At 38.0% G+C, this 25,986-nt stretch overlaps 1 protein-coding gene across 2 annotated transcripts in view; it reads right to left on the reverse strand.

Annotated features, from left to right (window-relative positions):
* The window catches only part of CDK13 (cyclin-dependent kinase 13), a 68,150-nt gene extending 43,014 nt beyond the window's left edge, over window positions 1-25,136 (reverse strand). For both annotated transcript variants that reach the window (XM_004676656.2, XM_004676655.2), the window contains exons 1-2: window positions 23,321-25,136; window positions 6,352-7,008 (exon numbers count right to left, since the gene is read on the reverse strand). In XM_004676656.2, coding sequence (XP_004676713.1) covers window positions 6,352-7,008; window positions 23,321-24,534 — 1,871 coding nt within the window. In that variant the 5' untranslated portion in view covers window positions 24,535-25,136. The remainder of the gene's footprint in view (window positions 1-6,351; window positions 7,009-23,320) is intronic.
* Window positions 25,137-25,986: the final 850 nt, after the last annotated feature.

Raw genomic sequence — 25,986 nt, forward strand, 5'->3', positions numbered from 1 at the left:
GTTCTGCTCCCCACTCTGTCTCTGGTGAAGCCTCTCACCGCCCCTGAGCCTCTGGCCTGTACCCCAGTTCTGTATGCACAAATAAATAAATCATTAAAAAAAAAAAATTCAAAGATCAATTTAATTTTCAAGATCACTCATTTGTTAAATGACACTACACAAGAGAAAATTATTTCCTACAGAGAAAGTTCAGAGTAAATTATGCCAAGAGTAAAATATCAGAGCATCTCTATTAACCTAGGACAAAAAAAATTTGAAATGGCATTATTTGCAAATCTGATTATTCAGTGTCAACTGGCAGTGACAGAATCACCTAAGATCATGCTTGCCCACCAGTAGTATTAAAGGATAAACAGTCACCTACTTGTCTCCATCGTACATTGTAAGCCTCAATTCATTCATGTCAATACACATTGACTCAATATATTACCACCTCTTAAACTGAGGCGTCATTGGCATAGAACATTATATTACTTTCAGGTATACGACAAAAGAATTTTCTATTTGTATATACTATGAATTCTAGTTAACACCTTTTACCATATGTGGTTATTTTCTGTTGCATCACAAATTTTTCTGTAAATCTGCAATTGGTTCTAAAACAATGGTTTATGTTAAGAAATAACATAAAATTGGCCCTCCCTGGTGGCGCAGCGGATTAAAGCACAGCACTGAGAAGCCAAAGCCACTTCCGCATGAGTTCGATTCCCGCCTGCCCCGGAGGTGACCACATACTTGGCAGACCTCTCCTGACCCGCCCGCTGCTCCCCTCAGCAGTGTACTTCGTAGATCTGCCTCTTCTGCTCCCCACTCTGTCTCTGGTGAAGCCTCTCACCGCCCCTGAGCCTCTGGCCTGTACCCCAGTTCTGTATGTACAAATAAATAAAAATCTTTTAAAAAAAATAAAAAGTAAAAGAAATAACATAAAATTTAAAAAATAAATTAAAAACATTAAAAGCAACAAACTTTGCTTACAGAAAAATTCATTCATTTTGTAATAGCATTTGGTTTGATTGTGGTGGAGAGACAAAAACTTTTGTTGTAAGAAATAAGTAAAACCGCATAGTACTATTTATCTTGTTATTTAAATAACCACAACTAGTTTCATCCTTCTCTGGGTTAAGTTTTCTTACAAACAATGATTCATTTAAACTTCAGGGTAAAGTGACAAGTAAAAACTTAAGATCAGTTAAATTTCATACTTTTTTATAAAAACATAAAGGCATTCTGATTTTTAAAGTATATCTTAACTTTTTATCTGATTAAACTTCCCATGCATTACAAAATCTGTTAAGTTAATAATATGACATGAGAAAGAAAATCTGCTGGTGATAATATACCTCTTCATAGCAGTTATGGATGCCATAATGAAAATGTTCTGTTATCAGAAATTACTAAAGATATAATCAGCATAAACCATTTTAATTATCACTTGTATTCATGTGAACATTAACAGTACAACAAATGGATCTTTTAATGCCACCTAACAAAACTACTAGTGATTATAATAAAAGTGACTTTCCTTCATCTTCTATTATTTGTTACTCATTAGATAGAGGGTCCTTTAACAGGGAAAACATGCTCAAAAGAAAACTGGTTTGCAGTCTTATTTTTAAAGTGATAGTTACTATCAGTTTACTTTTCAATGTTAATGCCCCTCCATTCAAAGAATAGTGATCCTACACCTCTATGTGCTAGATAATATATAAGGCACTAGAAATTTGAAGAGGACAGTAACAAATACAGTAAGATACAGTTCCTCTCAAAAAGAAGCTTACTTAGTCTTTTAGAAGACTCAGATAAGCAGTAAGATAAAATATTATATAGAATCCCATGTAATGTTGTACCTAAAAGACAGCTAAATCACACTTTAAACATTAAAAGTGCCTTTCTAGAAAAGTGTTTGAATTTTGAAAAAGCCATTTTAAAGTAATTTACTAATTTTTTTTTTAAGATTTATTTATTTATTCACACAGAACTGGGTGTATAGGTCAGAGGTGCAGGGGCAGTGACAGGCTTCACCAGAGACACAGAGGCAGATCAACAAAGTACACTGCTGAGGGGAGCAACAGGAGGGTCAGGAGAAGTCTCCCATACCATGTGGGTCACCTCTGAGGCCGGGGATTGAACTCACACTGAAGTGGTTGCAGCCAGCTTGCAGTGCTGCATCTTAACCCATTGCGTCAACAAGGAAGGCCCAGAAACCAGTAATTTCTTAACTTATAAATAGGCTTCAATAAAATTTCTCATTTGTATGAGGATTCAAGTCAATATTTTCTGGGGGAGTGGGGGGGAGTAAAAGGTCTTAATTTTACTTATAATTCAAATTTTTCAAGACTGCTGTATTCAAATATAATCTTTATATGGACTATCAAATTCAGCAAGAGTACCACACTTAAGAGTATTTTTTTAAAGATTTATTCATCTATTTATTTATACACTGTATAAATAAATAGACCAGAGGTGTGGGGGTTAAGAACATTCACAAAAGACAAAAGTGGGGCACAGAAAAGGCAGACTGGCTGAAGTACACTGCTGAAGGGTGCAGCGGATGGGTCAGGAGAGCTCTGCCTGGCCATGTGAGTCACCTCCCTGGCCGGGGATCAAACTTGTGCTGCAGTAGCTACAGACAGCCTCAGAGTCCTGTGCTTTAACCGGCGTGCCACCAGGGAGAGCCCATTAAGCAAGAGTGTTTTTAATGCAATTTGACTAGCTGACTGGTAAAAAATGTCTGAGTAAAAGCAAAAAAAAAAAAAAAAAAAAAAAAAAAAAACTGCCAAGAAATTTCTAAAAAAAGGATAATGGCGTGGGATTTGCCCTACCATATGGTCAATCTATTTTTTAAAATAACAGACTTTAAGACTAAGACTGGTCAAAGTCAAAAAATATAGATAATTGTCTACCCAGGGTTACATTTTAAAAATGAATTAACTGTCAATATTTTAAATCATGATATTAAGATTCAATTTGTTGGCTTCTTAAAAAAGTGAAAAGTCTCAGGCCCTCCCTGGTGGCGCAACAGGTTAGAACACAGCTCTGCAAGCTGGCCGCAGCCACCTCAGTGTAAGTTCAATCCCCGGCCCCAGAGGTGACCCACATGACACGCCAGACCTCTCCTGACCCACCCGCTACTCCCCTCAGCAGTGTACTTTGTTGATCTGCCTGTTCTGCTCTCCACTCTGTCTTTGGTGAAGCCTCTCACCACCCCACACCTCTAGCTTGTACCCCAGTTCTGTATGCATAAATAAATAAATTTTTTTTAAAAAGTACAAAGTCTCTAGCAATAATGCAACCAAACTCATGTACAGCAGCACTGAAGTTGAAGCCAAAAACCAGGGCTATTTACTAATCATTTACTCTATCCCTTTCACTTGTACACTATCTCCCTACCCCACTTACAGAAATTTGAAATTGAAACATACCATGCATCTAAAGAAGTCTAAAATAGTGCCTTCCTGGTGGCACAAGGGGTTAAATATCAGCACTAAGAAGCTATCTTCATAACTACCCACATGACACAACAGCAGACCTCTCCTGTCTTGTACGCTGCTCCTCTCAGCAGTGTATTTTGGTAAATCTGCCTGTTGTGAATCTTTTCAACTGCTCCATTCCCCCACCCCATATCTCTGGCCTATGCCCCAGTTCTTGTATTCATAAATAAATAAATCTTAAAAAAATTAAAACAAAAAGGTGCTAGCAAAGAAATAAAGCATTTATAGAAGAGTCCAGAAATACAGGTTATCTATTAAAATGCTATATATGGAACTACAACTTAGATTAACTCAATAAATAAAGTTAAGAGTAACTGGATCTATTAGTCCACAGCACGATGGGGGAAAGGAGATAATCAGGTCACATCTTTCTTCTTCATATAGTAACCAAAAATAAATTTCTGTGTGATGAGTTAACCTTTTTTAATTTTACAGACCTAGAAGTTTTAAAATAAAAACAATAATCTGCCTACATTAAAAAAAAAAAAACCCAACAACAATTAAATATCAAAGACAAATAACAGACTCTGAGATGCAAAGGTCAAGGTTCCTATCATAAGGAATACCTAATAAACCATTTAGAAAAAAGAAAACACACTTAAACAAAAGTCAGCATAAGATATGAACAACTCATTGTAAAGACTAGATCAACAAATATTCAGAAAGATACTAAATCTCAATAATCAGAAAAATGTAAGATTAAATATTATATAAAGATCATCAAAATTGACAATCTCCAGCATGACTGAAGCAATTTCATATATTTGAATATATAAATTGGCACACAGTTTCACTGAGATAAAACTCAGCATTTTCTATCAAATTTTTAAATGTGCATACCTTGACCTAGCAACTATCCTACAAAAACTGTTTAAATGTATATAAAGCATTAATATGTAAGGAGAGGTGGCTTTTTTTTTTTTGCATAGAGAAACTTGGGTGTAGGCCACAGGTGCCAGGGTGTGGGAGTGAGAGGATTCACCATGGACAAGAGTAGGAAGCAGAACAGGCAGATTTACTGAAATACAATGCCAAAGGGAGCAGCACCATATGTGGGTTAGCTCCCTGGCTGGGGATCTAACTCAGGCCTTAGTGGTGATAGCCTGAGATTTAACCCCTAGGCTACCAGGGAGGTCCATAAGGAGAGTTTAAAAGCATAGAAAGGCAAGTATCCAATAATCAGTAGCAGAATAGTTAATAAGAGCATGATGCATCTAATCCTAGAGTCAGGAATATTGAACCTATCAGAATGACATGGAAAGATCTCCAACACACTAAATGATAAATACAAGTCAAGAAACATTATGCAAGATATAATCCTAATTTATTTTAAAAGGAAAACAATTTATTATATGAAAGCACAGATACCAGTCTATCTGCTGATTTTGACAAATAATGGATTTTAAGTCCAGGAGAAAAAGACATTTGGAAGGAAGCAAGGAAAAATGTGTGAAATGAACAAACAAGTCAGCGTAAAAGAATTTCCAGTGGCCAAATTTTAGACAACTAGAATATTAAAAAAAAAAGTTTTAACTGTAAATAGTATTGAATCATCTTTGACTATACACGTAAGTAGTGATGCGATGTCTTAAGAGACATAAATTCATGAAATATATAGTTAAAAAAAGAAGAAGAGCAGGGACACAAGAAAAGTAGAAGAGAAAAACAGTAGGTTCAAGCTTTGTTTTGTTTTTTACTTTTTAAAAGGACAGCTGTATTACGAAAAGAAAAAAAGGAGGCACCTGCTTAGTCACAGGTGGGCAGAGGTGCCCCATCCCAAACTTTATGATCAAGTCTGTAATGTGCCAGCTTGAATTAAAAGAGATTTTTCTTAAACATTCACAACTATGCCAAGACATCTTGAAAATACCACCAGTAAAACATACATGAAAACAAATTTAAAAAACAACCCATATCACTGGTCCAGAATCACTGGGTTCTCGGCAACTCTCAGCCATGAAGTGACTTAATTTTGTACTCAGGCAGGCATTTCTAGGACTCACCAAACTACAAATCACTACTGTTGTGAACCTTCAGTATTCTTAGAAACAAACTTCTACATATCTAATTTGACCAGTATATATATCTGGAGAACATGTGATTGAAATGGAATCTACCTTTCTGGTTTTAACAGCTTTTATGATTTATTTTGTGTTTGTTCTAAATTAAAGTTTTCCATAATGCTAATAACAGTGAGTACTTAAAAAGACCTGTCCAGATGTCATTTTTATCAAGTTGTTCTCAAATCCAATAAAGATGTCAGCTAGGACATCTTTAGTTGCTTTTTAATAGGAAGTGGGGAAAGGCAGCTATCACACAATAGCATAATATTTCTATTCCAGCATATGTTTAAAACATTAGAACTCCATGCACTTACTTTTACCTTCATCCTCTTAAAAATACTTCACAGTAAAGGCAAGTCACACCCCCAATATTCACATAACAAATTTTAAACAAGTTAAAACATTTTCACATTCTAGGTTTTCTATAGTAAGTTATCTCCAATGCAAAAAAAAATTATGTCAACTATACTATTAAGTGATAAATTCATTAAGCAGCCAAAAGTGATAAATGTATAAGGCCACTAAAAAACACTAAGAAATAACCAAGACACATGAGAGAAGAGTCTCATAAAAATATCCTATCTCCAATATCACCAAGATGTGCTAAGCCAAAGTATTAATTCCCAAAATAAAACTGAAATACACTTGTATCCCGAGGCAACTATAAATTTTTCTTGGAATTGTAGATACACTGTAATTCTGTCATTTATAGGCACGTGTTCCATTTAAAGAAATACCTAAGAAAGTTCGTTTACACATAAGGATTTTCAAACAGGTACTGTTTTTTTTGTACTTACCTATCAGTATCTTTATCTTCAGGCAGCATGGGAGGCAAAGGTAATGGTGGTAATGTAGAGGTCACTAAAGACACATGTTGCTCCTTTTCCTTGGCTCCTATGCTTGGTGTAAGTGGTTTGGTTTTCTCTTTGAGAGATACTGAGTCCTCCTTTGTAGCAGCAGATTTACTCTCCTTCGCAACTACAACTGCTTTCTTGGTGGCTTTATCTACAATCAAATTATTGTCCACCTTTGTTCCCTGAAGAGGTGCCTTTGCTTTTGTCTTGTCATTTTTTAAAGTTCCAGCACTTAAAGGAGAGGGTGCATGCTCAGTTTTAAGTTTCTTCACATCCTTCACATGGTTTGTTTGTGATGCATTGGCACCAGTTTCTGTGTTCCCCTTGGTAGGTGTAGAAGCGTTTGAAGCTTTGGCAGCTTTGGCAGCAGCCTCAGCAGCCTTAGCTGCTTCTGCAGCCTTTGCTGCTTCTGCAGCTCTTGCTGCTTCAGCAGCTCGTGCTTTTTTATTCTTGTTCAATTCAGCTGCCAGGCTACTCTTCAGAGTTAGTGTGCTAGGAGAAATGCTAGAATGACGACTTCTGGATCTAGACAATCTGTGTCTACTACGAGATCTTGAATGTCTAGAATATGGGCTTCTGCTTCGGGACTTGGCAGACCGTCTGGTGGAAAATAATTAAGATTTAATCAGTAATGCATAAAAGTTTAGTCTGAAATTTATAAAAACTGCTATCAAGCCTATGAAATAAAAAGGGAATTTACTTTATTTTAAAATCACTAATGTAGTTTCCATGGGAGAATTTTATTTTGGTTAATTTTTTTTTTAAAATAACATAAGAGTCTGTTTTCACATCATTTTGCACCTTTTTCCATCTCAGTTGTAATCCCAATAGGCTTCCCATCACCAAATCACCTGTGTGCCATCACCACAGTCCAATGCACTCCCCCCACCCCATTTTTGATCCCATTCCCCATTCCCCCCCCTTAAAATGTCTGGTATACAGTTGTTCATTATTGTTATTATTTTTTCGCCTGGTCCTTTATACTTCTGCTATGAGTGAAACCATTCGCTATTTTTCCTTTCCTTTCTGGCTCATTTCATTAAGCATGTTCCCTTCTAGCTCCATCCATGTTGCTGCAAAAGGCATGTGTTTAACTTTTTTTTTAACTGCTGAGTAATATTCCATTGTATATGTGTACCACATCTTTTTAATCCAGTTATCCCCTTTTGGGCATTTGGGTTGATTCCATGTCTTTCCTTTTGTAAATAAAGCAGCAGTAAACATGGGAGTGCAGGTGTCTTTTTCAATCAGTGTTTTTGTGTCTTTTGGATCGATACCTAGGAGTGGGATTGCTGGGTCCATTTTTAGCAGTTTCAGAAACTTCCAGTTTTCCATAGTGGTTATACTAGTTTGCATTCCCACCAGCAGTGCAGGAGAATTCCTTTTTCTCCACACCCTGCCAACATTTGTTGCTGATAGTTGTTTTAAGATATACCATTCTTACTGTGGTTTCAATTTGCATCTACCATGGGAGAATTTTTTAAAAAGTGCTTTTCAGTAAAATATCTGGTGGCTATAATTTTCCTAAAGAAAAAAGTAGATATATTGTCTTGATTTTGGCCTACTGTACAAATGCTCAAAGGTAAGACTGAATGAAAGTACTTTACAGAAAGTACTTCTGTAAAAAGAAATACCGTAAGGATTAGGAGAAAAAAAATTTTGATATGTGTGACTGCTGTCTTAGAAAACAGAAGCAGGCAACAAGGACATACCAGTGGTAACAACTATAGGATGAAGTCTAATCAATCTTTTGCCAGGGAAATAATCTTACATCTTAAAAGCACCCTCATCCATAAGCCAAGAGGTAAGTAGAATCCTGTCTGCAACAACAGTGAAATGACAGTGCCTATTATTAGGCAACAAGTAAAAAAAAAAACTCTAAATCTTGGAAACTAGATTTAATGAATATATTAATGAATGTATTAGCCAGAAATTCACTTTTCAGAAATTACTGAGAAACACAAAACCAGTGTGTATCTGAAAGGATGATGGTACTTCTTTTCACATTATGGCCTAGCAGAATGGTTCCTGTAGAAAAAGGGTCCAGGGACTACATTATCAACATTCATAAGCACATCTATGGAGTGGTATCCAGTAAGACTGCCTTGTGAGCACTAACAGAGATCTGGAAATTTCCAATGAAGGATAGGTGCTACTGATACCAGGCTTGACAATGCTGTGTGGGTCACAGGAATAAGCAATGTCCCATACTGTTATCTGTGTATGGCTGTGCAGAAAATGTAATGAGGATGAAAAGTCACCAAAAAAGATGTATATATTAGTGACCTATGTACTTGTCACAACTTTCAAAGGCCACACTCAATTTGGATGACTACTGATTATTGAATAAAGTTACAAAATTGCCAAAAAAAAAACATGGTAACAACTGAAGTTCCTAAAAAACAGCACAAAAAAAAAAGTGAAATATACACCTTATTAAATTTTAAAAATAGACTCAAGACAAAAGCTCTATGATAGTACTTTGAAATGTTATCTAATGCCAACATCAAATAGTAAAGTAAGTAGTTTACAGTTAAGAAGTGGAATCCAAAATACTATGTTATCTTAAATCAATACTGTATGTATTATCAATCCTGTTAGTGTTAGCAGTTATTACCTTGTCACTATCCTTTCCCTCAAATACTTTTCTGGCCTATGCTTATACATAAGGAAGCTAACTTCAATAGATTCAGCTTTTGGTTTTCAGCATTCTCTATTACAGGCAGAAGATCAAAGGCAGGGAAAGACTGAAACTGCTTCCCAATTTACTCCTTCCTCTTGGTCAGATTTTCTGACAGTCAAAATGACCCTCTACTAGTACAGCTCCTGTCAGGAATCACCTTGTTCTCACCAGGTTTTGATAAACACTTTCCTTGTCTCTTGTCACATCTTTATTGTTACTAGTAAAAATCTTATTTGTGAGTTCCCATTAAGTCCACTCCTATCTCCAGGCACTTCAATGAAGTTTCTTGAACCCACTGATTTGGATTCATTGTCCTTCTACAACTCTAAATGATCTAGTGTATGCAATAAACCCATATCTGTAATGCCAAAGTTGGTAGGTTAACACAGTTAACAGTTACACTGCGCCAAGAAGATAACTTTCTGGGACTTTGTAAAAGTTACAGGAGAAGGGTAAAGAAACAAACGCCTGGTAATCCATAATTAAAAAGAGCAGAGAGAATAGGAAGAACTTGGAGAATTCTGTTTCTGATATTAATGAATATGAAAGGAAAAATTTGGAAACATGCTAGAGTTGAAAACAAAATGATTAGTATTAAGATGAACTCAAATGCAAAAAACTTTTCCCTGATTTTTCAAAAACAGTTAAAAATATACTGACAACTAGTGTCTAGCACTGAACTGCATTATCATACAAACTCCACACTACATAAGTATTTAATGGTTTTAGACAACATTCTAAACTTGCTTAACATTAAATATTCATAGACACCAATCATTAAAATTATCAACGAGCATACAAATTATTCTTAAAAATGAGACAAAATATTTGGCTAATATATAGTGATAAACTAACTTGCAAATATCTTGGATAACTTTAATAAAGGAACCTAATGTGTCATTTGAAAATCTCAACCACATTTTTTATTTCATCTCCCTCAGGTTCTTAGACATCAAATAAGTCTGTTATAAACTGTATTTTTGCCCTTTCATCAGATACTCACAGTAAACAACAAAGAGTTATACAACAGAAAAAGCGATGTCATCCCAATGAAAGTAATAGTACAGAACTTTTTTGTTTTCGGTATGATTTTCAGAACTTAAATTAGCCGTCCTGCATTTATATGCTAATGGTCATCAATTTCATACAGATAAAGAAACTATTTAACTGAGAGATTTATGACCATAAAATTTTATCGAAGAAAAAGATAAAAGAATTAGGCAAAACCCTAATACAAATTATCTACTCAAGCCTATTAAATTTTACATATCCAGACAGAAACTGAGCAAAAGTGTTATCAGCAGACTCAAACAATTTTTACTCTATAAAAAAAATATTTTAGAATTTATGTTTTTATGGCATTTGATCTCTAGGACTAGAGAAATACCCTCCATTCATCTCCAAATTCTCTACTTCTCCTTACTTTAATTTTTAATTTCATGCCTTACTAAACTTGCATTCTCTTAGATACTGCATACTTGCCAATTAATTTTAACACAGTATAGGAACTACGTTTAAATTAAAAATTCTAGCCTAGGTAATTTTTACTAACCATCAGCCATACAAAATTTTAAGTCTAAGAGAAGTAGATTATACCATATCTTACTAAAATAAATGAAATGGATGGTAAATATGAGGTTCCTATTTCATACAGTTTTTCTCATATCTTCCCAATACCATATTACCTAAAGTGAACAAATATTGTATTTGTCTTTAAGAGACAAGAGGCTCTCTTCAGATGTTGAGAACTTTGCACATTTCTAAAAAGGATCCCCTAACCCAAGGGGATTGCAACTGAGATGGAAAAATGCACAAAAATATGTAAAAATAAACTTAAAAAAAGGTTTCCTTACTTCATACAACAGAAAGCAGAATCAGGATAAAAACCCAGTACCTTGAAATCCAACAAATTAGTGCTCATTCTTAATTAATTTAGTGTTCCTTGGAGAGAGAGCAGGGTATACAATTCATTTGACTAAATCACACATTTCTCCCAGAAGCAAGGTTGTCTGAAATTTTACCTAAGTAGCCAACACTGATTCTTAAAAATTTTACTATAAAATCCAATCTCTCATTATATAAAACACTACACAATAGTGCTCCATTAAGATTCTGGGACACACAAATGTTCTTTATACATTACATCCAGTATAGCTATCATTACTCACATTTTTAAGCTTAATTTTTCTACCCAGCTTATTTCACATCCTATAGAAACTGTGTTCCATTCAAAAACTTGCTGATAACAAAAGTAAAAGATTCAAAAATGCTTCCCATGAAGATGGCTCAACACAGGCAAGTCACTAAATGTGATATGCCAGGTTAACACAATGTAATAGATGCAGGAGAAGCATTTGAAAAATTCTACATCCTTTCATGATAAAACTCAACAAATTGGGTATAAAGAAGAAACATACCTCAACATACACAAGATCAGAGGTCAATGGTGAAAAGCTACAAGCTTTTCCTCTAAGATTAGCAATAGACAAGACTTTTTTGCAACAAAACTAGTCATACATTGTTCAACCACAATATATATATATATATATATATATATATTCTAAGAGATGTCATCTTGCCATAGAGGGACCATTGTAATAGGTATGGTACATGCACATGGTTAACTGAAACAGTAGTATATAGCACTTGACTGTAATGAAAGTTGTACCTAGAGGAGTCAGGCAAGAAAAATACATAGAAAGGCATCAAAATTTAAAAGGAAAAAATAAATTTTCTTTTTTCAGACAACATGATTTTAACAGATAGAAAACTCAGATACTCGACTAAAAAATTGCTAAAACTAATAAATTCAGTAAAGTTCAAGGGCAGAAAATCAGACAAAAATCAGTAGCATTTCTATACAATAAATTATGTGAAAGAGAAGTTAAGAAAACAATCCCACCTATAATAGCATCAAAAACAAAATATGTTTAGGAATACATTTAACCAAGAGGAAAAAAATTGGTGTAAAACAAATAAATGAAAGCTATATACAGTACTCTTTGATTGAATAAAAGTTAAAATGTAATTACTATCTAAGGGAATCTACAGATTCCATGTGATCCTATCAAAATTCCAATGACATATGTTTTACAGAAACAGAAAAACACTATTAAAACAAATAGGGAACCACAAAAGACCCCAAGTAGTCAAAACAGTAAAAATTTCTCACCAGTACTGAGAAAGAATGAAACAAGAGGCAACACACTTTCTGATTTCAAGCTGTATCACAAAGCTACAGTAGCCAAAATAGTATGCCAGTGCCATACATAGACATTGATCAATAGAGTAAAGAACTAATAAACCCATGTACATATAGTAATTAATTTCGATACACAGAGACCTCTTTCTTATACCATACACAAAAATCAACTCAAAATAGATTAAAGGCGTGAATGTAAGGCCTGAAGCCATAAACCTGCTGGAATAAAATATAAAAAGTTCCTTTACTTCCATCCAGGCAATGGTGTTTTGGATTTGATACCAATAGCAAAGGCAACAAAAGCAAAAATAAAAAAAAGAGAGAGACAATCAAACTAAAAAAGCTTTGGACAACAAAACAAATTATCAAAGTGAAAGGCAATGTTTAGAATGCAGAGAATATCTGTTTCAAACTTATTTCTATATATACTCATTGACATATCTCATTTGTCAATATGTATCGCATAGAGTTAATGTCCAAAATATACAAAAAACCAATAGCACTCAATAGCAAAAAACAAATAACAATTAAAACCAGGCAAAGGTTCCTGCATATACTTTATGCAAAGACGACGACCAAATGGTTAACAGATACCTGAAAAGGTAGTCAGCATCACTAATAAGTGCGACTGAAAATCCTAAGATATTACCACACATACATGCTAAGATCTCTATTGTCAAAAAGATAAGAAATAACAAAGACTGGTGAGTATGCTAAGAAAAGGAAACCCATCCATATTGCAGATGGAAAACTGGAGATTCCTCTAGAAATCAAACACATATTGATGGTCATGTTATCTATCAATCCCACTTCTGGAGTCATAACAATCTGTGAACAAGTCAATACTAAATTAAAACTGACTGCTGAATACAAGAGGTCCTTTCCTAGAACAAAGAGAAATGTCAAAAGGGAGTTGTATCCATAATACAAAAATAACTCTAAGATTCAGTAGAACACCCTATTTTTTAAAAGGTAAAGGATCTGGACAGATATTTTTCCAAAAAAAAAAAGTATATTAATGATCAATAAACAAATGCTAAGATGATCAATATCATTAGTGCAATGATGCAAACAGATGTACAGAAATGTACATGTAAAACCACAGTGAGACAGCAGGATAACTATAAAAACAAACAAGCAAACAAAAAACGTCGTTAAGGATACAAAGAAACTGGAACCCTCAAAAAACTTTTAGCCAGAGCATAAAAATGATGTAGCCATTCTTAAAACAGTTTGGCGCTTTCTTAAAATGTTAAACGTAGAATTACCATGTGACTCAGATATTTCACTCCTAGGGGTATAGCCAAGGAATATAAAAACCTATATCCATGAAAAAACTGCACACAAATGAGATGGCAATATAATTCTTAATCACCAAAAAGTAGAAACAGCCCAAATGCCCATCACAGATAGTACAAGTAGTTTATTTCCATACAATGGAATACCATTTTGCTATAAAAGATAATAAAGTATTAACACAGGTACAACATAGACCAACCTTAAAAGAAATGCATGGGTGAAAGAGAGCAGTCACAAGACTTATATAAGATTCCATTTATATGAAATGTCTAGAATAAGCAAGGCCATTGTGACAAAGATTAGACTGATAATTACCATCAGGTGGAGGAGATAAAAATGGGGAGTAACTATTAAAAAGTCCTCACTTAACATGTGAAAGGTTTTTGGAAACAATAAAAAGATGCATAAGGAAAACACCCCAAGTCCTTCAATAGAGTTTCATTCAATGTGGGTTGGGATTCTTCGCTTTTTATCAGTATTTTTTAAGGCGACTTATGCATACTGAACTGGGGTATAGGCCAGAGGGGCAGGGGCAGTGAGAGGATTCACCAGAGGCAGAGTGGGAACCAGCAGAACAGGGGAAGACTGACAAAGTACAATGCTAAGGAGAGCAGCAGGCGAGACAGGAGAGATCCACTGTGCCATGTGGGTCACCTTCCTGGCTGGGGGTTGAACTCCCACTGAAGTGCCTGTGACAAGCTTCATAGCACTGGGCTTCAACCCACTGCACCACCAGGATGGGCCTGCTTTTCATCAATATTATAACTTAACACCGTTGATTAAAACACCATTATTTGAGAACCTGCTGTACTTCCAACCCTTTATGTTCCTTATGCAAACTACAAGTAAAAACAAAACCAAAAAAGACACATGGCTGATTTTTGGCAGATTGGCTCAGGCAAACAAGTTCTAATCCACTAATGTAAAATGTGTCTTCAGGTTTCATAGAACCATGCCCTGAGAAGTGCTTCTGAATAGACAAAATGGAAAGATGGTGGTAAGTGTAGAAGGGTTTGATACTTAATTTGCACAAAGACACATACTTTTGATAAGTCTAGCACTAGTCTATGAATTTATTCATGTTAATATCAGGGTTTTTTTTTTAAATTCTGAGGCACTAGATATTCTCTTATCCAAATCAATTTAAGATCACTTTTATGGTACCTATAACTACGATACACTTTACTAGGTCCTTAAGAGACACGACAATTAAAGAATTTCAAGGGATTTATAATCCAGTAAGTGAAACAAAATAAAATAATAAAAATTCTCAAGTCAGGTATGGAATAAATCAAAAGACTGAAGGGGGACTAAAAGGAAATAATATAGAATTCCATAACTAACAAAAATACCTTTCAAAGTGGAGACCTTTTCTGATTAAGGAAATAAACGGACCTGCATCTTAAGAACTGCTCCAAGTCAATCGTCTGGTCAGAGGAAGACAGCCTTATTCTAAATTTGATTTCATACAAAGGAGTAAAGTGTTTAGAAAAGTACAAGTTAGAGAAGATATAATAATTTTTTCTCATTTTTTAACTTTATATATACAATTTACCTAAGTCATACAGACACAGAAGGCACAAGAGAAGAATAGTACAAATGAGTAAGAAAATGGAAGTGTAATGTTGTAATGTCGTAGAATACACAAAAATTGACTGCGATAAATTAAAGAGGTAGAAAATTCTTGTAACTGTGAATAGGGCATAGTTTTTCTGAGGCACAGAAAGCACAAATCTTAAAAGAAAACTGCTGAATTGGAATTCACCAAAATTTAAAATTTCTAGTCAGGAATTACTGCTAAGGAAAGGCAAGCCACAGGGGGGGGGGGGGATTTACAAACCACGCAGCTTGTATCCAGAATATTTACAGATTTCTAACAAGTTACAATAAGAACCCAAATTCTTTAAGAACATGGCACTTCACAAAAGATAAGAGCAAAGCACAGGAAAAGATGTTCATTGTTATCAGTTATTAGGGAACTGCAAATAAAACCTCAAAGATATACTACTATACATCTTCAAGAAGAGCTAAAATGAGTGACAATCTTAAGTTTAAGGAAGAAGTGAAATGAGTGGAATACTTTCATACACTGCTGACTAGAATGTGAAATGATAAAGCCATTTTAGAAAACAGATTGACATTTTCTTTTAAAGTCAAACATTAACTTGCCATACAACACAGCAATCTTACTCTTAATTTATTCATAGGGAAAAAAGATCTACATTAAAATATTCACAGCAGCTTTGTTCATAATCAAAAACTAGTAATTCAAATGCTCATTAACATAAGTCAACAAGCAAATGACAATATGTCCATACAATGAAATATCACCCCACAATAAAAAAGGAGCCACTCAAAAGGGCAACATGGGTAAACCTCAAACACATACTGTGAAAAGCAGACACCAAAAACTAAATACTGTAAAACTCCCCTTACATAAAGTTCAAAAATGTAAAAATAACTAGTTTGACAAAATCAATTGTCAAGGACCAAAGACAAGGGGAATGTTCTATGGCAATAGAAATACTCTTCATCATGACCAGAGTGGTAGTTACACAAGTATATATATTCAATATTTGCAAGCCCATTTAACTGTACATTTACGATTAGTAAGTTATATTGTACATTATATCTTAATAAAAAATATTTTGTTTTAAAAATGAATGAAATCTTTCCAATACACCTACAAAAGGACAGGGGGATGGTGGATGGGGGGTACAGCTGCAATTATTTTAAGTGAAGATGTATTAAGTATTAATAAAAGTGAACTCTGTTCTGAAGGCATTAAGTAAATTCTGAATGGGGTTAACATAGCTTCCTAGATAAGAAGAGACCTAGACTATGACTGGAAGAATGATGGGCAAGTAAGACTGGCCAACTGAAGGAATGACAAAAATAAAGTATGCTGGGCTAACAATTCCATGCTTTTAAGATATTGAGTCTAGTTTGTATTGTGATTGGCCTATGTAATGCGAAATACATATAGTCCAGGTCAGTCTAGGGGTGTGGAATCTTAAATGCCTACTTCAAGAATTTTTTCTGTAAGTATGTTTTATTAAAAAATGACAGAGCTGGGCCCTCCCTGGTGGCCCAGCGGGTTAAAGCACAGCACTAAGAAGCTTAAGCCAGTTCCATCCCACCTGCCCCGGAGGTGACTACATGGCGTGGTAGACTTCTCCTGACCCGCCCACTGCTCCCCTGGGCAATGTACTTTGTGGATCTGCCTGTTCTGCTCTCCACTCAGTCTCTGGTGAATCCTCTCACCCTCCGCATCTCTGGCCTGTACCCCAGTTCTGTACGAATAAATAAATCTTTAAAAAAAAAAAAATGACAGAGCCAAAAAGTAGTATTTTAAGATTAACTTGAATGCAAAAAAAAAAAAAGCAGAAAGGGCTTGAAAAAGAAAAGCCCACAGCAAGCTGATCCAACAATACTGATATAAGTTAAGGAGTTTCCAACTAATTAAGAGTAAAGTAAAGACCACTGCAAAAGGTCTGATAAAACCAGCAATTCATTAAAAATGGGAAGGAAGAGAGATGTTTTAGTAAAGTTTTGGCACTGCTTGCCTGTGAAAAACTATTGCCACTTAAAACTCATGCACAAATCAAAAATTTTTTTGGAATGAAACATTACATAAGCATCAAAAGACAAAAGGCAAAGTCATGAAAAAAACGCTTAATACAAAAAAAAAGTTACGATGTCCACTACACAAAGAACTCTAACAAATAAGAAACAATAGAATAATAAATCAGAAATTAAAACACTCAATAAGTAGATGACAATAAATTCAGCCTTATTAGATACTAGAGAAATGTAAATTTAAAACAATAATGGGATAAAATTGACAATTCCAAGTGATGGTGAGATGAGGAAATGGGCATTTCCTCAAAGTGGAGAAATTAAATTGATAAAGCCCTATGATGGGCAATATGGGAGTGTACTAAAATTACAAACACAATTTTCTGCCCCAACCATTCTTCGAGAGGAAATAAGACAAAGGACATACAAAAAACTTGTAATAGGCATATTTATATATATAACAAAAAGTTTAAAAGCAAAGCATCTAGCAAAGACTTAGCCAAGCAACTTATACACATCCATACAACAGATAACTAGGAACCCAAAAAAAAGAATGTAAATTCATATTGCCCTATACAAGTATACAGAATGTTTATCAAAATGTTTAGGGTAACTGTCTCAGAAGCTTGGACTCAGGGGGAATAATCTTACATTTTTATATATTCATTGCAAACTGAGTTCTCAGTTACATGAGCCTCTATTATCGTTGGAAACAGGTAAAAAATAATGAAGAGCAGTATCAAAGAAAGAAACTATTAGGAGAGGTAAAAAGTTAAGGTTAGATATTTTAGTTTGGAATGACAATAAAATATTTAAGTCAAAGTGCCTATATATAACTGAAAATACAGAAACAGAAAAGTAGGGAGGCATACTGTCCACTTACTACTTTCAGTTTTTAGTTCCTCTCACTACCCCTTTTCATTTCCATTTTATGTGAATGCCAATTTTATCTAGAGAAGACAAAGATGGACTACAATTTATTTTCCAAATATATTAGGAACCCAGATTCCCTACAATTCAGATGTGTAGAAATTCAAGGAACAAAAATCACTGCAAATTAAGTAATACTGCTGAATCTAGGTACTTTTACTTTCAACACTTAGTTTAAAAATTAGAAACCTCTATATATGAAAAGATTAAAATGATCTTAAATATGAACATGAAGCAGTAATTTTCCAACAGGTTTTTCAAAAATAGTAACAATTTTTCAGTTAGGAAGTATAAGCTTCATATACAGTCCACTAAGAAAAAAGAATTTATCTGGATCAGTACAAAAGAATGCAATTTAAACACTAAAACTAAATTTATTCTAGTCACATTAAAAGTGACTCTCAGCAACCTTCATTCATTCTAATAAAGTAGAAACTAGAGTTCCTAAAATTTCATTCTTATAAACCAAATGATACAGCTTCCTCCCATCCTACATCATAAGCAAGTAGATTTAGAAACACAGCCAAAAAAGTTTTATATGCTAAAGTTAGTGTTTTATTGGAGGAAGCTTACAATGTGGTAAAGAAAGCACCAATGTAGCCAGTCAAATAACCAGAATAGTAAAGGGAATTTTTTTAAAGCTCTACAGTAAAGATAAAGCAAAAAGTGCTACAGGAGTATTGGAAAGGGAACTGATTCTGAATGGAGAAAAGTCTCATATAATGGAATTTGATCTGAGTGAGTTTTAAACACAAAGCTGCCAGCAGTAGAGAGAAGAAGAGCATTTCAAGCTAAAAGCACAGAAAAATAAAAATACTGAGAAATAAAGTGCTTTAAACCCAGAATTCTGATAGAACAGGCCCAGATCACAAAAGCATTCCTGGTCACATATTAGAAAATCGAGACTTAATTCTATATAATGGAAGTGTCATGATCTAAGTTTTTCAGGAAACTTTCCTGATAGAATCAGGAAGAAAAGAGTAACAGAAGATAAAATTTTAAACAAGGGCCTTAACAAAGGTGCTAGAAATAGGATAAATATTAATGTTAGATTTTTTTAAAAAAGTAAGAACTAGTAGATGTAAATATCAAGTAAAGGTCAGAGAGGAGAAAAACACAAAGCCATCTAGAGAATGAAAAGTGTGATTATAGGCTTTGGAGACCAAAGACAGCTCACCTAAATGTCCATTCCTTCTGAATGTTGGGGCATTTATTCTACCACCCTTAATTTTTGACACTTTTTAAAGGTACTTAGCAAATTCCATTCATTTAAGATAAAAATTACTTATTAATAATAAGTACTAGGATATTGTGAATAATTTTATGACAATATTGAAATGTCTCTCTCTATCTTAGGAGAAAACAAAAAACTCCATGACAGAGGTACCTTCATAACTCAGGGAAAAGAATACTAAAATTCCATCAATTTAAATCTAGGATCCACACTTCTTTAGATTCTCATGGTCTTGTTGTTACTCCATAATAAAGGTTTCTGTTGCTCCTTAATAGAATAGAACTTCTAAGGTTCAAAAAAGAACCAATCATATGTAACAATTTATTATATATTATAACTGATCTGACTTGACTGACTTCACATCAAGATATTTCACTGTAAAACCACCACCAATACAAAATATAAAAAGTTTTAAGGTCTCCAAGAAATACTTTTAGCTTCATATTCATAAAAGATTAAAAAGCTGGGGGAAAATCTTTACATGAGTTTTTTTTTTTTTTAACCAACAAAATGCTGCAAAGATAGCCAAGAAAGAAAAGTTAATACATAAATACCAAATGGGTGTTGAATTTTAGCAAAACAGATCACTAGGTGAGGTAGTCTGCTCCCTTGAATGCCAACTGAGACTCAAAATAGAGTATCAAAAGCATCAAAAGTTCAGAATCAGTCAGGGTTTGAATCCAAGATGATTCTGGGACAAATCACTATACTCTTCATAGTTTCTGTTCCCCAATCAATCAATGGGAATATCTAGAACAATCAAAAGGGTTTTAAAGGCAAATGCATAAACAATTATTTACCAGTCTCTGGCACACAGTAAAATCCCAATGTCGGGATCATTCCCTCCCTTTCTTAAACAGTCCCCCCTCTTTTGTATACCCTCACATTTATTACCTGGTCAATAGGCAAGATTATGTGACTTCCCACACTCCAATAGTCAAGTACTATAGAAATGTGATAAGATAGTTATAAAGAGAAAAAAGCAAAGTTAAGAAGAAAACATGAGCAGAGGACTGAAGATTCTGATAAAGGAAGGCAAAGAGCAAGCTGTGAAGCAGAAGTCAGTGGAACAGACAGGATTTATTCTAGGAACTAACACTAAGAAAAAAATCTTCATATCATGCTTTCAATACTATTTTGAATGTTTTTTACATTTCCTTAAAAATAATCTACAATGGAGGAAAGAAAAATCTACAATGACAATTCATTAATATATATAGTCCAAGTGGGCTGGGTAAAGGTTAATAGGCCATGATAACACATTTAATGTAAACCAGATTCACAATCATATGACATATACCTGATAAATACCATCATTCCTCATTTGCCCATTCAACAAATCTGTGCCAGACACAACCCAGCATTATGAATACAATGGTGGGTAAGGCTAAGTGCCTTCATGGTGTTTATAATTAACATAACACAGTTACTAAATTCTAAAAGTAAATAAAACTTTTTGTGTTAAGCCAGGGAGTTCAGTTAATTAGTCCTAAATAGTAATAATGATTTGCTATGTTTAAAAATCTCAGGTTTTTTAATTATCTTTAGCTATAAATTCTAGGACACATTTTAAGCAAATTATTTGACAACTGGATACAATGTGACCAATCTGAAAACCATACTTTAAGAAAACTGAGATTTTTTTTTTGTCCTATAGAAGATTCAGAAGATATGATCACTGTTTTAACTTTTTTTTCTTTTTCTTTATTAAAGTGACACTGGTTTTTAACACTTTAGATTCACACCTGCCTTTACATTTTCTTAAAAGAAAGCATATACATTTGCTCTATATCATTCCAAAAGGTTAAAACGTGCAGTAATGGGGAAGTGGAGGTGAATTTGTTTCAGTACAAAGAATTCCGTAATTCAAGCTATTTAATAATAATTCAACCATCTTACATTTCTATGGTATTTCCATACTTACAAAACACAAATTTTCGTTTAATCCTTAAAAACAAAAACAAAACCAAAACTATTTCTCTTTAGTTTTGGGAACTGATTCTCCAAGAGCCTTCACAGACTCTGGACAAACCAGGACTGGACATAAATTCCATTCCATTAACTCAATAGAACTGACTATCTCAAAAATAACATCATCTCACCTTTAAATATATTCAGGTGCACACCAAAAGACCAGCGGTCAGAAGAATGGTTTTGATAAAGATATTTCCAAATCCAAAACTTCTTTAGAAATACTTGCCGTCAACATAAACACTATCAAAAGATTCATTACTCATCTTTTAGAACGTAAGTTCCATAAAGGCAAGGACCTAGAACATAAGTTCCATAAAAGCAAGGACTTGTCTTTCCTTAATGTTATATTCCAGCCCCTGGAACAGTATCTGGCTTATGACAAGCGCTCAATAAATAAATTTTAAATTTGAATAAGTGTAATCATACATGCCACCATTACATAGTACACAAAATACGTAACACTGTTATATAGTGAAAGATTTCCTTGCTAAAGTATCCAGCAATTAAAAGATCTGATTAGCACAAAACCTATTCTTAGAAACTGGTATCATATTCTTAAATTGGCACCCAAAATCCTGAATCTTAACTTAAGTTTCTGAAAACAAATTCAATTGCAAAATGTTAAGTAAACCCCAAATATTTTGACCATAAGTAAGATAAAAGAACTTACAAACTAAAAAAAAAGGTTTTATTTTGTGAGTTTTCAGTGTTATCTTTGCTTGTCAACTAGCATATTAAATGTACTTGAACAATGTTAACAATGCAGAAATTTATTTAGACAGTTGTTTGAGTTTAAAGACAAACTCATAACCATGTCTCCACTCACAACACATCTTTACAAGGCTGACACCTCAAAGTAGTATTCTAATTTTTCAGATACATTTAGTATATTGAGACTCAGCCTAACTCATACTTTAAAACTACTCAGCATTCACTTGACATTATTAAAAACTAATACCAACAGGAAAAAAACAACGCAAACATCATTTCATAATACCCCAAACTACACAGTTTAGACTTATTTCCAAGAGTTCCAAGATTTGTTTAACAAGTCACAAAACACTGAAATCCTTTTTAATTCATTTTGCTTGGTGGATAAAGATACACCAATGCACACTTTTTGGAGCACAAAAGCTACATAAAAGATTTACTACAATTTCATTATATCAAATACCTTTTAAAGATTTCTAATCAAAGATCCTGCTAGCTTAGTGTTTAGTTAAAAAGAGAACAAATTTGTAACATTCTAGGACTGCACTAAATTACAGTGGATTACACCAACCAAATACTATTTCTGTTACTAGCAACTCACTGTCATCGCAAACCACATTCTTGTGATTTTTTTCCTCCTTTTTAAAATTGAGAGTGAAAGATGGCATAAAAATACTATTGCACAAAGACTATCATAAAATGGCCATGTTATCTTCAAAACTTAAAACTGGAAGCTTCCACATAAGCCCTTCTCACCTACTTAAAAGCAAACTTAGAGAAAGGCTGCTTTTCTCATCGCTGTGCTAATCATATGAAATACTTGCAATCCATACCGAACTCTGACATCAGCACGTGATTCTCATTCTCCTGAACAATATTTAATCCCCAGGCTACAATCCATTCCTAAATCTCCAACAATGAAATCTCTTCAGGAGCTTTCCAAATGATGACAAACCACCTCTACATTAACCAAAGTAAGCAAAGTTGGAAGTCAAGAACAGCTGCGAGAAACCTGTTACTATAGTAATGTAAGAAATTTAACTTTGAACTTTGTTTGCAATCTTCCCTGTCACAGCGAGAAAAGCTCTGCTGGACCTGTTGCTTTGTCCCTCCCACCCCTAAAACATGCCGGAGGGGAAACTGGAGCGCGAAAACGCCCCTCCCTGCTAGAAGCACCTCCAAAGTTGGGTTTCCCAGTCTGGGCGGCGGGCTTGGTTGGTTCTGCAAAGTCCAAAGACCACTGCCCCTGGCTGGGGGGTCTCGGGCCAGCCCACTCGGAAGGACAGGTCCGCGGACTCACCTGATCACCGGGCTGTAGGGGCTCCGGGAGCGGCGCCAGCTGCTGCTGCTGTAAGGGCTGGGGGACACGTCGCCACCCCGCTCGTAGGAGCTGTGGCGGCTGTAGCTGGGCGAACGGCGGCGGCTGTAGGGGCTCGGGGAGCGCGCCAGCCGCCGAGAATAGGGACTGCTGCCACCTCCTGCCGGGCTGGGGGACTTGCGGCTCCTCAGGCTCTGCGAGGCCCTGTGGGACACCGGGCTGTCGTCCCGGGCTCCCAGCGGGCTCGGGGACCGCTGCCGCCGCCTGTAGGCCTTGGGCTCGGTCTTGTCCTCCCGATAGGCCTTGGGCGGCTCCTTGTAGGCCGAAGGCGTCTCCTTGGCCGACTTAGTCCGGCTCCGGTGGGCCTTCGGGTCTCGGTCCTTGCGGCTGCTACTGCTGCTGGACGTGGCCGAGGCGCTTTTCCGGCGGCCTCCGCTGCTGCTGCTGCTGCCGCTCTTGGCGGCCTCGGCCCGCTCCTCGCCGCTGTGGCTGTGGCGGCTGCGCGACTTGGAGGCCTCGCTGCCGCCGCGCTGCCCGTCCCGCCGCCGGTGCTCGCGGTGGCGCTCCTTGCTGCGGCCGCTGCTGCTGCGGCGGTCCCGGCGGGGCCGGCGCTCCGACCCCTCCCCTCGCCGCTGGGTGCCAGAGGAGGAGGCCGGGCTCCCGCCGCTGCCCCCAGTTCCCCCGGCAGCCGTCGCCGCCGTTGCCGCGCTGGCCCCCCCCAGCAGCAGCCCCTGCTCGGACTGGGAGCTCACATCCTCGTATTCCACCAGCGGGGTCACACCCCCGCCGCTACTAGCACCGCCACCGCCGTCCTGCTGCGGCTGGGGCAGCGAGAAGACCCGACGCTTCTCCGCCTCCTGCCCGGCACGGGGCCCGCGGCGCCGCTTCTGCCGCCCTCCTGGGCGCCTCTTGCCTCTCGCCAGCCGCTTGACCTCCAGAGGGGGGCCCGGGCTGAAGCAAGAGGAGGAGGCCGCGGCGGCGGCGGCTGCGGCGGCGGCCGTGCCGGGAGCAGCCAGGAAGAGCAGAGGCGGCGGGGGCGGCGGCGGTTGCAGGAGCTGCGGCTGCAGGAGCGGCAACAGCAGCGGCGGCTGCTGAGGGGACAGAAATCGCCTCCGCTTGCGACGTTCCTCCAACTTCTTCTCCGCCCAGCTCAGGCCCCCGCCTCCCCCCAGCGCCGTGTCCGAGCTGCTCGGCATTGCCTAGAGCCCGCCGCAGAGCGCGGCGCGGGTGCGGCCTCCTCGGGGTCAGATCCTGGCCATCTCCCCCGCCGGAAACGGGATCGGCGGCGGAGGGACACCGAGCAGCGGGGTCGGTCGGCAGACGAGCCACGATAATCCAAGTCGGGACGCGAGTCCCCGGGTTCCAGGTCACAGTGGGGTAGGCGGCGGCCTCCGAGTCGGGGGTCAGCAGCAATCGGGCGGCAGGGCTTCCGATCGTACGTCTGTCGTCCTCTTCCTAGGAGCAAAAACACCAGATGCGCCGGGCGCTGACCTGCGGGGGCGTCCGGAGTCCTCCAAGTGCCCCCGGGGGTGGGGGAGCGGCCTCGGCCGCGCTCTGGGCTCCGGCAGCGCAACGCGGAAGTACCACCTTCGTCGCCGCTTCACTCCATTGCGCCCTGACGTTGGGTGCGAGTTCTGGGAGGGGAGTGGGTGAGACAACAACACGCCTCCGCCGCCTCCTCCTCCGCGTCGACGTCGTCCTCCAGTGGTGGCGGCGACACACGGCGGGCGCCTCAGAAGTGGCCTGGGCCTGACAACAACTCCCGGCCTAGGGCCTCGCGCACTCTGCGGCCCGAGGGACGGGCGGCGGGGCGGGGCGAGGCGGGGGCGACCGGGCTGCGGCTCACGGTTGGGGCAGCGAGTGTGCGGGGCAGGACGGGGGACTGTTTCCGGGGAGATGGGAAGGGGGGGTGGGCGTTTGAATCTGAGGCGGTGGGTATGGGCCCTGACTTTCTTCCTCCTTCGCCGCGGCCGCGAGAAGAGGTAGCGGAGCTGCCCCTTTCCTCCGCTCTCCCCCTCCACGAGGAGGCTCCTGGTGTGCGCGGCCGGCCCTGGCTTGCTCCTCCCCTTCCCTCTCCGCTCCTTGTCTAGAGGAGGGAGGGAGACGGGACTCGCTGGTTGGGCCCTAACCTCCACAACCCCTCCTTTTCGCCTCGCTCTTTCGGCCTTTTCCCCCGTCAGCCCTGACGCAAGGCCGGGGGCGCGCACGCACGTCACGCTCCGCGGAGGACGAAGGTGAGTGGCGTCCGAAGCAAAGGAGGCGGGAACAAAGTTGCCGCGCACCAGCGTGCTCGCTCCCGTCTGCGACGGGTCGTCTCGGCCGGAAGTGGCGTAATGTAGACCCCGCTCTGCTTCCGGTGAGGGTGGGACTCCGTGTGAAGAAGGGTTAAAGAAAGGAGAGAATTCGTGTACCACCCACTGCTGTTGCCCGAGACGCTTGCGGTAGTGGCCTACTCTTCGTGCCTGTTGCTTGTGTCCATCCAGCGTGCGGTGACGTCCGGGCTCACCGCGGGCTAAGCACCGCCTCAGTGGGTGACGCCGAGAGCAAGAATCTGGAGACTCCGAGATAATGCCGTTAGTGGCCTACAGAGCTAAATAGTTACCACACCTACATTCGGCCAAGTCTTGTTGGAACAACTGCGGGAGAAG

Source organism: Condylura cristata, unplaced genomic scaffold (genome assembly GCF_000260355.1).
Source record: "Condylura cristata isolate star-nosed mole 26May11 unplaced genomic scaffold, ConCri1.0 scaffold00005, whole genome shotgun sequence".
NCBI classification, from domain to species: domain Eukaryota; kingdom Metazoa; phylum Chordata; class Mammalia; order Eulipotyphla; family Talpidae; genus Condylura; species Condylura cristata.